Here is a 12,722-nt window from a genome sequence, read left to right as displayed (position 1 = left end):
ATCAAGTCCCCCTCCCTCATCAGCTGGAAGAGCAATCAGGGTTCCCTGACCTGTGGGAAGTCCAAGAACCACCCACCTCCATCCAGGTTTAGTAAGGTGAGCATCCAAACTGCCTAGGCTCCCCCAAAGCCAGTACTGCACGAGATCTTATCTTTTAAAAAAGTTTTTTGTTTTTTTTTGGGGTAACTATATCAGAAGTCTTTTCATCCTCTTTAACAGTGTCTCTCACAGAGTAACAGTATTTTAAGTTCAATGAAGGTCAGCTTATCAATTATCTTATAGGTTATGACTGCTGTTTTATTTAAAAAGTCATTTCTATGTCCAAAATTATCCAACTTTAACCCAGTATCATCTTCCGGATAAGGTTTGTGTTTTATATTTAGGAGATGATTCAATTAAGTGTTTGTATATTATTTCTGTGTGTACTGTCTCCCCATTGTTAGGGAAGGCTCTCAGCACTTTGCTGGTATAAGGTGTTGCCCAGTTCATGACAGTTTTCTTACTTAAATAAACTGCCCAGTGTAATCTGTCTAGTGCTTTAGTTGAACCTGAGGACAACTTCACTTTTACCCCATACACGTGATCGGTCTCTCTATAGACATGATGCTGGCAGTTTTCCTGACACTCTCTAAGTAGAGGTTATATTTATTCCACATGAGTGACCTGTGGTTAGAAAACCATTGGCACTCACCTTTCTGGGTTTTACAGTAGTGGGAAAGGAAACTAGGGCAGTGTGCATGTGCGTGTGCGAGAGAACATTTACACTTGTATGTGTACTCCCTGTCTCGTGTGTATCTCAGTCTCACCCACCTCTACTCCCTATTTCATACGTGGGTATCTCGGTACATCCACGTCTACTCCCTCTTAACCAGTTCTCCCTAACACGTCTCCTTCTGTTGTGGAATAATCTTTTTATATACCATGAAGATGTGTCATTCTAATTGGCTTAATAAATAACCACTAGCCAGGCAAGATTTTCAGTCACACAGGATGCTGGGAAGTGGGGAGCTGCCAGCTCGACAGAGAGGAAGCAGCATGGACAGTACAGATTAAAGGTAATAAAGCCACGAGGCAGAAATTAGATTGATAAAAATAGTTTAATTTAAGTTGTAAGAGCTAGTTAGTAACAAGCCTAAGCTATCAGGCAAATTTTTTTTTTTTTTTGGTTTTTTCGAGACAGGGTTTCTCTGTGGCTTTTTGGAGCCTGTCCTGGAACTAGCTCTGTAGACCAGGCTGGTCTCGAACTCACAGAGATCCTCCTGCCTCTGCCTCCCGAGTGTTGGGATTAAAGGCGTGCGCCACCATCGTCCGGCCCAGGCAAATTTTTATAATTAACAAGTCTCTGTGTCATTATTGGGAAGCCAGCAGTCTCAATGAAAAGGTCCAACTACATCCTTCCCAGCTTCATGTCTTCATTGTTGTTTGTTTTTAAAGTTTTAAAAGTTGTATTTATTTTTATGTACATGAGTATTTTGCCTACATGTATATATCATATTCATCGTGTACATGCCTGATGCCCATGGATATGAGAGAGGGCGTTGGACGCCTTGAAACGAGTTACAGATGGTTGTGAGCTGCCATGTGGATGCTGGGAAGCAAACCTAGGTCTTATGCAAGAACAAGAAGTGCTCTTAACCACTGTGCCATCTCTATGGCCCCTTGTTTAAAAACAGTAAAAAAATCTACAGAATACAATTAGTAGACATAGGAGTTCATATATGCATGGGTCCAGAGGAGCATGGTCAGCCTGTCAGTGGCCTGTCCTTCAAAGAAGGATGACTCCTCCTTCATTAGCAGCCATCAGCTGCCATTAGCACCTCAGCTTAGAGTGAAGGAGGGGTGTGGGGAGAGACAGCACACCAAACTATCTTTTTCGTGGTTCTTAATAGACATTAATTAACCCTTTCTCATCTCTTCCCTCCCTATGCTCCTGGGACTCAGGGAACCAGTATTCTACTCTTCTTACCTTCTGTGAGATAAAGATTTTAAAGATGTCACATGTGAGATCATGAGATGTTTGTCTTTCTATGCTTGGCTGTGTTCAGTTATTATAGTGATCTCCAGTTTAAAGTATGTTGTCAGAATAGTTCCATTTTTTTTTTTGGTGAATAATAGTCTGTTGTAATATATGACACATTTCTTTTATGGATACTTCGGCTGTTTCTGTTTTTTTAAAAACTGGCATTTTTAACTGGCTTGATACTGTATAGGTCCATGTGCAGTTATCTGTAGTTCCAGGGAGTTGATGTGTACAACAGCCATGTCATGTCTAGAAGTCAGCATTCCACATGCAATCGACACCAGCCTGAAGCTCTTACACCCTTTCTGCTTTTTTCTGTATGTTCCATGAGCTCATTGGGAGGTGGATATAGATGTTCTCTCTGACTGAACACTCACAAGGACTTATTCGAATAGCTAGTAAGTCTCAGAGTTAACTACTGCCCTCTACAAGAAGCTTCTTTGACCAAGACTGAGACCATCACACATACATGAATACAAAAACACAAGTATTTAGAAGGTAGTTTTATATTTTGTCTCCTTAACAAAGCAATACTTATAAATTCTCCCTAGGGCCTAAGACTTCAGTAGTCAGGTGATTTGATCGTGTTTATAGCACCAAGCATAAATGTCCTTCCTTGGGGCAGGTCTCAAATTCCACTGAGACCGTTTGGGTTAACCCTGCAACAGTCTCGCCACACTGCACTAGTGGGCACATTTTCTTTTTTTTTTTTTTGTTTTGTTTTTTTTGTTTTTTTTTTTCTTTTTTTTTTTAATTTTATTTATTTATTAAGGATTTCTGCCCCCTCCCCTCCACCGCCTCCCACCTCCCTCCCCCTCCCCCGATCAAGTCCCTCTCCCTCATCACATTTTCCCTGGCACTGTAGCATCCGTGGTTGAAAGCTGGGAGATTTACTGTGTACCTGTCATGTCCCCACTTCTGGTGAGGTGTAGTCCCTGGAAGATGGGCTTCTTAGTGGTGGGAAGGTATTGGAGTTGACTGAACTGTAGATGTTCTAGTTGGAGCCAGTAAGGATGACAGCTACATCTTGTGGAAGATTTTGGCCTAGAAATGTGTCTTCCTCACTGCTGTGGTGCCTATGTCTGTCTAAGCCATAAAATATTCTCAGATGAGAGTGGTTTTGTTTTTTTTTTCCTGCTGTAGGATGTCTTTCTGCATGCTGTGAATATATGTTGTTTTCATTAGTTGATAAATAAAGCTGCTTTGGCCTAAGGTAAGACAGAGTATAGCTAGGCAGGAAATCCAAACAGATAAACAGGAAAAGAAAGGCATCGAGAGATGCCAGCAAGCCACCCATAGAACAGGATGCCAGAACACCTAAGATAATGTCACAGCCATGTGGCACTACATAAATTAATAGGAATGGGTTAATTTATATGCAAGATCTAACCAGTAATAAGCCTGAGCCATTGGTCAAACAATTATAATTAATATTAGCTTCTGAGTGATTACTTTATAAGAGGCTGCAGGGACTGGTGGGTGGGAGATAAACCAGTCTAGCGGGACCGGGTGGGACAGAGAAAAGAATCCAGCTACACTTTCCCGTATTCTTTCCTGTCAGTCTAGGGAGGTAAAGGTATAAGCTGACAGCTGTAGCTGCTCACAGCTGGGTTAAACATTAATGCAGCTATCACCACAGCCCAGAACAGCAGGCGTCCCAAAGCCAAGTTTCAGAGCTGCCTGGTGCTCCTAGACTAAGGAGTGAGCTGCAGACATGGCTCACTTTGCGCAGGTCATGGCTGAAGTGGGCGACTTTGGTCGCTTCCAGGCAAAGGTGGCCATCCTGATGGGCATCCCCAATTTCCTGTCTGCCTTCTTCGTGTTTAGTCAGGTCTTCATGGTCCTCGATGAGGCTCACCACTGCTCAGTGCCCTGGGTCAAGAACCACACTCTCAACCTAAGTGCTGCAGAGCAGCTGGCAGTAAGCATACCCAACGACACAGCGGGCAGACCTGAGTCCTGCCTCATGTTCCAGCCACCTCCTGACAATGCCAGCCTGGAAGACATCCTCAGCCACCGCTTCAATGAGACACAGGCCTGCGACTCAGGCTGGGAGTATCCTGAGAACAGGCCTCAGTCCCTAAAGAATGAGGTAGGATTGCCTGTTCTGTCTTTCATAGGTCTGTCTAGTCATCTGACCCTGTGCCTTTGGTCTATACTTGTTGTCCTTGTACCTCTTTGGGTTGTATACCTAATTTTCTCCATTGCCAGTCATCTTGGTCCATTATCCTTGCTGGGCATCACAGGGCAGGCTACAGCCTTGTGCCAACCTTGGGCTCTGTATGCCACTTGATTGCATGAGCCATTCTCATGTTCTTTGTATGCTCTGCTGCCTCCCCCCTTTTTTCTTTTTGCATGTCCTCTTGTCTGTATCTTTTGGCTTGTCTCTCTGTCTGTCCATCTGCCTGCCTGGATTTTCTACACTCTTCTCCCTACCTGCTATTCTCTGTCTATTTCATAAGATCTGCCCCACGACCTCCCTTCTGTCCTGATTTATGCTGTCTCCCTTAACGTTTGTTCACCGACCTAACTGCATGCCCACGGTGCTTTACTGCTTTTTGACTTGTACTTAGTTCTGTCCATGCATGCTTGCCTCTGTCAGAAGTCAAAATACATAATTTTAAATAGATTGTGTTCAGTGAATTTACCACGGTGCCAAGGCTGGCCTTGACACACAGTGAGGAAACCGCGGGGTTTAGACGATAAAGTTGGTCCTGGCTGCTATGCCCAGTCTTACATACCCTATTTCCATTTCAGTTTGACCTGGTGTGCGATCGGAGGAACCTGAGGAGGACTTCACAGTCGGTGTTCATGGCTGGCCTCCTTGTTGGGGCCCTCATCTTTGGGCCCATCTGTGACTGGTAAGTGCAGCTGATCCAGGGTGCTTTAAGCTCCTGGTGCTGACTCAGTTACCCCCCTGGAGACTTGTTAGCCATCAAGATAAATCTTTATGCCTGCCTTCAAATGGGGCTCCATGGAGGACCTCGTCTTCCCCTCTGACAGAGAGCCAAGGACAGGCCGGCCTGGGTCTCCTTTGATTGAGTCCTGGGCAGGCCTCCTCCCTTCACAACCTGTCTCTCTGTTACCTCAGGATTGGCCGCAGAGCCTGCATTCTGGTGCAGCTGTTTATGTCAGGCATCATGGGCGTGGCTACGGCCTTCGTGCCCACCTTTGAGCTCTACATGACTTTCTGCTTTCTCTCAGCTACTGCTGTCGCTGGATACATGATGAGCACCATGATCCTTAGTGAGTATCTGGGCCCTGCAGCCTTCATTTGCAGTCTGAAATCTGAGCTCTTGAGAGCCCCTGAACAACCTGTGGGCATAGTTTCACTCATCTGTACCTAAGGAGGTCATGGCAGAGCTTCCTCTGCTGGGAAGGTGCACGGCACTTAAACAAGATACCATCTGGCCATCAGCAGTGCATGGGTGGGCAGATTCCAGCCCAGGCTCAGCCTTTGCTCTCAGTTTCAGAATGGGTGGGGCCGTCCAGGAGAACACGAGCCATGGTCCTGTCCCAGAGCAACTTTGCCCTTGGCCAGATGGTGCTAGCAGGCCTGGCCTATGGTGTCCGCAACTGGAGACTCCTTCAGATCATAGGCACGGCACCAGTCTTCCTGCTCATCTTCTACTTCTGGTAGGGAGGCCCTTGCCAGTGATAGGCCACCCTTTGTTGGGAGTGCTGTGGCGGGGTGCAGGACCCAGAAAAGGGAACCCATGGGGCTTGGGTTCATCGTGCACTGGAATTCTGGGTGGCTGCACTGGGCTCAAGACCCCAGTATCAGAGCCATGTGTGGTTGACAGGGTTTTGCCAGAATCTCCTCGTTGGCTCCTCTCCAAAGGAAGGATAGAGGAGGCCAAACAACTGATCCAGAAGGCAGCCTTGGTGAACAGGCGTTCCCTTTCTCCAGAACTCCTGAGCCAGGTACCTGTCAGCGTGCACAGGCTCCCCACTGCCTCAGGCATCTCTATGCTTGTGTCCCGGCCCCTCACTGTGTCCTTCTTCTAGCTGATCCCTGAGAAGACAGGTCCCTCGGGAAATGCGCTGGATCTTTTCAGACACCCCTATCTCAGGAAGGTGACACTGGTTCTCATTGCTGTCTGGTAAGTGTCCAGGGTCTTGTCCCTCAGTGAGGGCTGAGTCAGAGGACCTCTCTTGTTCTGCTGTATTTCACTGGAGTGGTGGACAGAGGCTCTGTGAACATGGTGGTCTCTCCCCAGGTGTGTGTTCATTAAGTTAGGCTGTTCCCTTGGATGTGACTAGATGTACACCCAACAGTGAGAAGGAAATTTGGGTACTTTGTAGGTTTGTGGACAGTCTGGTGTACTATGGCCTTGGTCTCCAAGTGGGGGACTTTGGCCTGAACATCTACCTGACACAGCTGATATTTGGACTAGTGGAGGTGCCTGCCCGTTTTTCCAGCATCCCCATAATGGAGAAGCTGGGTCGCAAGTGGAGCCTGTCAGGTTCCCTGACTCTGGCTGGTACTATGTGCATCATCATCATCTTCATCCCAGCAGGTACCAGGTTGTCTTCCTCCCTGCCAGGGCTACCCCCATTGCTCCCACACCACTACAGGTTCCCCAGGGTTTGGGAATGGAGGGTGAGACACTTGAGTGACAGGGAGGTACCTGGGCTTAGGTGATGGTGTCTTCCCCCTATGTGGCTGACCTTGGCTCTCCTTCAGGTCTCCCCACAGTGGTCACTGTGCTGGCTGTGGTGGGAAAGTTTGCGTCATCTTCTGCCTTCACCATATCCTATGTGTACACTGCTGAGCTGTACCCCACCATCATCAGGTAAGCACTGCCCTGGGGATCTAATACCACCCATTCCTCTGACGCTCTGCTACCAGCCACTGGCAGCCAGTGAGCTGCCTATGAATCTAGGCCACTGAAGTGTAGGTCTGCTCACTGAGTCACCACAGGACACTGGAGGACAGATAGACATGGGCATGCCCTGGCTGTCTCTGGACCAGAATGTGGGAGAGAAGTTAGAGCAAAGGAGAAGTTAGAGTGCCAGGAGAGGGCACTTGGAAATGGAAAAGGCATTTGGGTCTCTAGAGGTGACAGGAGAGCAACAGAGAGGGCTTGCTAGTCCAGGAAGCAGGCAGAGTAGGCAGGTACATTGGCTGAGACCTGGAACCTCGCATATCTGGAGTGGGTGTAGCCTGACCAGGGACCAGAGCCTCAGCTTGTGGTGCTTTCCCCAGGCAAACAGGCATGGGGCTGGTGAGCATCTTCTCCAGGATTGCTGGCATCATCACACCGCTCGTGATGCTGCTGGAACAGTACCACAGGGCTGTTCCCATGGTCGTCTTTGGCAGCTTCCCCATCGTGGCAGGCCTACTGTGTGCTCTGCTGCCTGAGACGAAGGGCCAGACCCTGAAGGACACCATCCAGGACCTGGAGAAGGGGCGCCCCTCGCGGTGAGCACTGACTTGCTGGACCTCATTATGGCCAGGCTTCCCCATCACCATTACCCCTTTATTGATTACTCGTTGCTTACTGGGCCACATGGTGCCCACTTCATGCCATAGATTCTTATTGTAGGTCATTGTCCTCCTACAGATGTTGATGGGAACTCCTCATAGGAGCTCACCTGAGACTGCCACTGACTGCTGTTTCTCCTTGCAGATCCTCAGTGAAACAGTCCCCTATGAAAGAAATGGCAGCTGAAGGAAGAAATCCTCTGCCCACGAGTACCCTTGGCAGTGCTTCTTCCTCCAATTATGGTTGTTAGGGGTGTGTTCATTTACAACAACAGATCACATGGTGTCTGTCTATCCCTGGGGTTTGTTTCGAGGTAGGGACAAGACCAACTTGTTGTAGATCATACCAGCCTCCCTGCTTAGCTCTATTGTCCAGTTACATTTTTGAGTTACTGTCCTTTGTCACTGTGTGTCTTTGTCTTTGCCTCTTGGTGTCTGTGCCATGTCTTGGTGAGTAGGATCACAGAGGAAGAAGTATATGCAGATGTCAGATGTCGCAGCACAAACCAGGACTCAGGGAAGTGCCAGTGGCAGTCCCTCCCTTGGTCCCACCGGCTTTCCTACTGTCACATCTGGGCCCAGTGTCCAAGATGAGAACCCTTGGGGAACACTGCGAAACTGTTGCCAGCGTGTCTCAGATTGTTGATAAACCTCCCTCTTCATGCTCGGTCAGTCTCTTGTCAGGTGGGCGTGAGCAGGGCTGTACCGTACACTGTGCAGCCAGTCCTGGATAGTTCGTACTGTCCTTTTTTAAAATTGTGGACAAACATGTTCTTCAGCTTTTTACCATCACCATCCGGAGTTTCCTGCTATATGTCCCTTTAATAAAAAGAGAACTTGCAACAATGGAGGAGTGCAGTTTAAGGCTGAAGCTGTTTGCTTCTCTGCCTGATGTGATGTGTGCCCCCCTTGGCAGTGGTTCTCACTCCTAGGAAAAGACTTAAAGGGATCCTTTATTGACATAGCAACATTACAAGGGTGTTCCTGTTGCTTTTGTTTGTGTTGTTTTGTGGTATGAGCTGTATTCCCAGACCTGCCTTTGGGGTCTCTGTAGACATTATCTTTTCCATTTGTTAGGGATTCCATGTCTAATGAGAAGTGTTTCACTGTGCAGTGGTCATGCAGTTCTTAGGCTCTTGAAAACAGTTCGCAGGAGGAATACAGGCGTATGGGACTTTGTGCCAGAGGATCCCTAAGATACCATAAGCAGAGCTTGTGAGAGAAAAAGGCCAAGAGAAACCAGGTAGTCTCCCTCAACTAGAGGGGTTTCAAAGGCAAAGAAAGACTCCCCTGCGAATTGGCTGGATGCCTGTGATGATAACATTCTCTCCAAGAGTTTGGCTGCATTCTCTCCCCCAAGAGCTTGAGCGAAACTGAATGCAAACATGTTCTTTTTCTTCAGAGATTCCAGCCAGTGCACTCTCAGGCTTTAATGTAGCTATTGCTCATATGTTCACATCTACAGTGTGAGTGAGCAGAAAGATAAGAAACATGACCTTTGGGAGTGTGTGTAAGCCATTTCAGGCCACAGATAAGGAAAGTGCAGGCCAAGCACCACAATGAAATGTTAGAGGAATTAGCACCGTTAAAGAACGATCCAATTTCTTCCTCGATACAGTAAGACAGGTAGCCTTAAAGCTGAGCCCCCACCTGTGAAAGACTGGGATTTGTGAAAATAGAAGTTCATTCAAAGGAAGAGCCTGCACTAAGACACTGAAGGAGTTTCCTGCTCAGCAACTGTGAAATAAATGCTCCTCCAAGGGTGAGCATGCAGAGGTCACTGCAGACTATACCTCTCATCCAAGGGGACTAGGCTACATCTCAAGCTGGCTGCAGGACTTGGCAGCATCATATACATGGTACAGGTTCTGTAAGCACAGAAGATACAGATGTGAAGAGACATGGAGGCTTTAAGCAAGGTTCCAGAAAGCTTTTGAGGCCAAGTAGGATGTGATAGGTTTGGATTCCCTCCAAGGAGGCTCTTAGGGACCATTACAAATGTCTAAGGGTGAAGAAAGCATCCAACAGGAGAGAAGAGGCAGCTCAAGTGAGAAGTTCAGGGTGGAGGGTGGGGCCACATAAGGCCATTCCTGGAGCTCAATTGGGTGTTCTTGTAAGTGTCCTGGTCTTGGTCTGCTGCTGGGTTAAGGTCTGTCTTTATCAGTAGCTAATTGAGGGTCATACCAGGTTGTTGTAGATCATGTCCTCTAGGCATGACATGGCCACATCAAAGCAGCGGGGATTCCCAGTGTGAGACATGATAAGAGAGGCCCTACTTTACCTGAGATTTCAGTGGCTACATGCCTCTTCCCTCCAACTAGTGTTACATAATCTGTCCCTGGTGTATGTGGCCTTGGGAGGTGCTAGAGTATGCAGAAGGGTGAAGGTTCATGAAAGTTCATGTAGTGCGGACTCTGTTTATACAGCTATTAGGTTATTGCTCATCTAGGATTGGACTTTTCAGTATGCAACTGTTGAAGATTATCCACACCTGTAACACCTCATTCATAACCTGCTCAGTAAATAACTCACTAGTTTATCAAAGTGGATTTGGGTGGATTTTTTCTCTGTTTTAGGTGTGGTGGTCTGTAGTGTGAACAGATGTTTGCTTGTCCCTCCCTAGGAAAGTAATGCCATAGTGTGTTCTTGTCTGTATCTCGACGGGCACAACAGAAGGGGCTATACAGGGAAAGATATGGCTGGTGCGGGGTAAGCCGTACCTGTCCTCAGCAGGGCGCCATTGAAGAGAAAATAGCCCCAAATTCGAGACATGGTAGCAGTAAGACCGCTGCTCTGTTCTGTGGTTTCATTGTTGAAGCTGGTACAGGATTCAGAACTTAAACACAGGGGCAGGAGTCTCCCCAATCCAGATGACAGATTTACTATTTTATAGTGGCAGTTTCACCTGGTGCGGTGGTTTGACTAAGAGTGACCCCCATAGGCTCGTATATTTGAGTGCTTAGTCACAGGTGGGGTCAGGGGAATGGAATTGTTTGAGAAGGATTAGGGAGTGTGCCCTTGTTGGAGAAAGTATGTCACTAGAGTGGGCTTGGAGTTTGCAAAAGCCCATGCCAGACCCAGTATCTATCTTACCCACCCCCACACACCTGGAGATTAAGATGTAAGCATTCAGCCCTATGCCTGGCTGTCTGTTGCCATGTTTCCTGTCATGATGATAATGGACTTATTTTCTGAACTGTAAGCCAGCCTGTTGATGGAGCTGCGGGTTGCATTCCGCCACCCAGCTCTTGCCACCGGCTAGCTTTACCTGAAATAACAACACGCAAACTGTATTCTTTTAAACACTGCTTGGCCCATTAGCTCTAGCCCTTACTGGCTATTCTGATATCCCGATCAACCCATCTCTAATAAACTGTGTAGCACTGGTCTTACAGGAAAAGATTCAGCATGTCTGACCTGGCGGCTTGCTTCATTGCATCTGGCTCTGAGAGGAGCAGCATGATTTCTGAGCTCACTTCCTCTTCCTCCCAGCATTCTGTTCTGTTTACTCCTCCCACCTATGTTTTAACCTATGAGAGCCAAGCAGTTTCTTTATTATAATTAACCAATGACCTTCCTCCATCACCAGCCCCCAATTAATTTTTTTTTGTAAGAGTGGTGGCCATGATGTCGCCTCACAATAATAGAACAGTGATTTAGACAGCTAGCATGCACAAGGTCCTGGGCATTATTTCTAGCAATACAAACACACACAGTAACGGGTGATTTTGTATGTCCTCTCGGGTTCTGATCTTGGATGCCCTGACTAGAGTTTAAAAGCAAAAGGCTCTAGTAATCTAATCTCCCACCCAGAGATTAAGATCACTGCCCTGCTGTTCTGTGGATCTTGAGTTCTCTCAAGATGAATACTTATAGCAGAATAAACAAAGTTTCATAGCTTTTCTACAGTAGGAAGCATGCTAAGAGAACAGGAAAATCAAGGAAGCACACATGTACAATCTTGGCAAAGACTGCAGGACTGCTGTAATGAAATGTCTGAGGCATTGAAGGAAGAACTTAAAGGACACAGTAGAAAATGGGAAGATGCCTCATGCTCCTGGATTGATATTTCAAAAATGGATATATCACTGGACTTAGTTTATAGTCTATTTCATTTTTCGCGGAATTTTTTGAAAGTCTTAACATTCATATGCAAGCACAAAAGACCCTGATTAGCTAATACTCCCTGAGCAGAAAGCAAAGTTGGAAGCGTCATTGTGTAAACTAAGGTAGTAGAGCAGAGAGCCCAGATGTAACCCATGCAACCATAGCTACATGGTTCTTGACTTCAGTGTGAAAATGTAGATTAAAGAAAGTCTCTTCAACTGATAGTGCTGGAAAAGCTGGGTTTGACAAGCAGACTAATAAACCAAGTACTTATTTCTCACTCTGCTGCAGAAAAACCCTTTAGTACACTGTGAAAATGTATTGCTCTCATTGTTAATAAAAAGCTGATTGGCTGATAGCTAGGCAGAACTTCTCAGGGGAGAGTCAGGAGTTGCAGGAGAGACTCAGGAAGCAGGTGATAAACATGCCATGCCAAAAGAAGGTACCACCACATGGCAGAGGGTAGATAAGAAATATGGGTCAATTTAAAATATAAGAGTTAGCTAGTAACAAGCATGAGCTACCAGCCAAGCATTTCTCATTAATATTAAACCTCTTTGTGGTTATTTGGGAGCAGCTGCCAAGACACACAATACTCTAGTGGCATGTCAATTGTATTTTAATAAATAAAGACTGTCTGAAGATCTGAGAGTAAAATAGTCTCTCTGGTCAGCCTTACAGACCAGGTTATGGTAACACACACCTGTAATCTCAGTAGCCACACTAGTTGCCATAGCTTTAATCCCAGCCCTAGAGAGGAGTATAAAATGGGGTGAGACAGCTCTCAGACACAATCTCCTGAGATTCCTGGAGTCAGATTGCCATTTCAGACTGAGGTTGAGGTAAGAGTCAGTGGCTAGCTGCTTTGCTTTTCTGATCTTTAGGCTGAACCCCAATTTCCGACCCTGAGTTTTTATTCTTGCTACAAAACTCTGCCTACATCACTCTGTATGAAAATTTGTAACGGCATAAACGAATGCAGACAGATTGTAAAAATACAGCTTTAATAGACTTACAGAACCACCATTCCCACGGAGACCAGGAAAGCAGAAGAAACGGCTGGGAGCACGCTCTCCAAATTTATAGGCAAACAGCCCGAGGCGAACA

General features: G+C 46.6%; 1 protein-coding gene across 1 annotated transcript; it reads left to right on the top strand.

The window, feature by feature from the left end:
• Positions 1 to 3,734: 3,734 nt before the first annotated feature.
• On the top strand, positions 3,735 to 7,927 carry LOC101997322 (solute carrier family 22 member 13-like). The gene is made up of 10 exons (XM_005348213.2): positions 3,735 to 4,112; positions 4,778 to 4,881; positions 5,112 to 5,266; positions 5,488 to 5,656; positions 5,824 to 5,944; positions 6,029 to 6,123; positions 6,326 to 6,540; positions 6,708 to 6,816; positions 7,230 to 7,445; positions 7,654 to 7,927. The coding sequence occupies exons 1-10, from the start codon at positions 3,735 to 3,737 to the stop codon at positions 7,757 to 7,759; spliced, it is 1,668 nt and encodes a 555-aa protein (XP_005348270.2). The 3' UTR covers positions 7,760 to 7,927.
• Positions 7,928 to 12,722: the final 4,795 nt, after the last annotated feature.

Source organism: Microtus ochrogaster, chromosome 5 (genome assembly GCF_000317375.1).
Source record: "Microtus ochrogaster isolate Prairie Vole_2 chromosome 5, MicOch1.0, whole genome shotgun sequence".
Lineage (NCBI taxonomy): Eukaryota > Metazoa > Chordata > Mammalia > Rodentia > Cricetidae > Microtus > Microtus ochrogaster.
This window is presented reverse-complemented; position numbering and strand designations above follow the sequence as displayed.

Coding starts and splice junctions, on each gene's coding strand:
- LOC101997322 (XM_005348213.2), top strand. CDS start 3,735: ATGGCTCACTTTGCGCAGGTCATGGCTGAAGTGGGCGACTTTGGTCGC. Junction 5,267..5,487: donor GATGAGCACCATGATCCTTA/GTGAGTATCTGG, acceptor CTTTGCTCTCAG/TTTCAGAATGGGTGGGGCCG. Junction 6,541..6,707: donor CATCATCTTCATCCCAGCAG/GTACCAGGTTGT, acceptor GCTCTCCTTCAG/GTCTCCCCACAGTGGTCACT.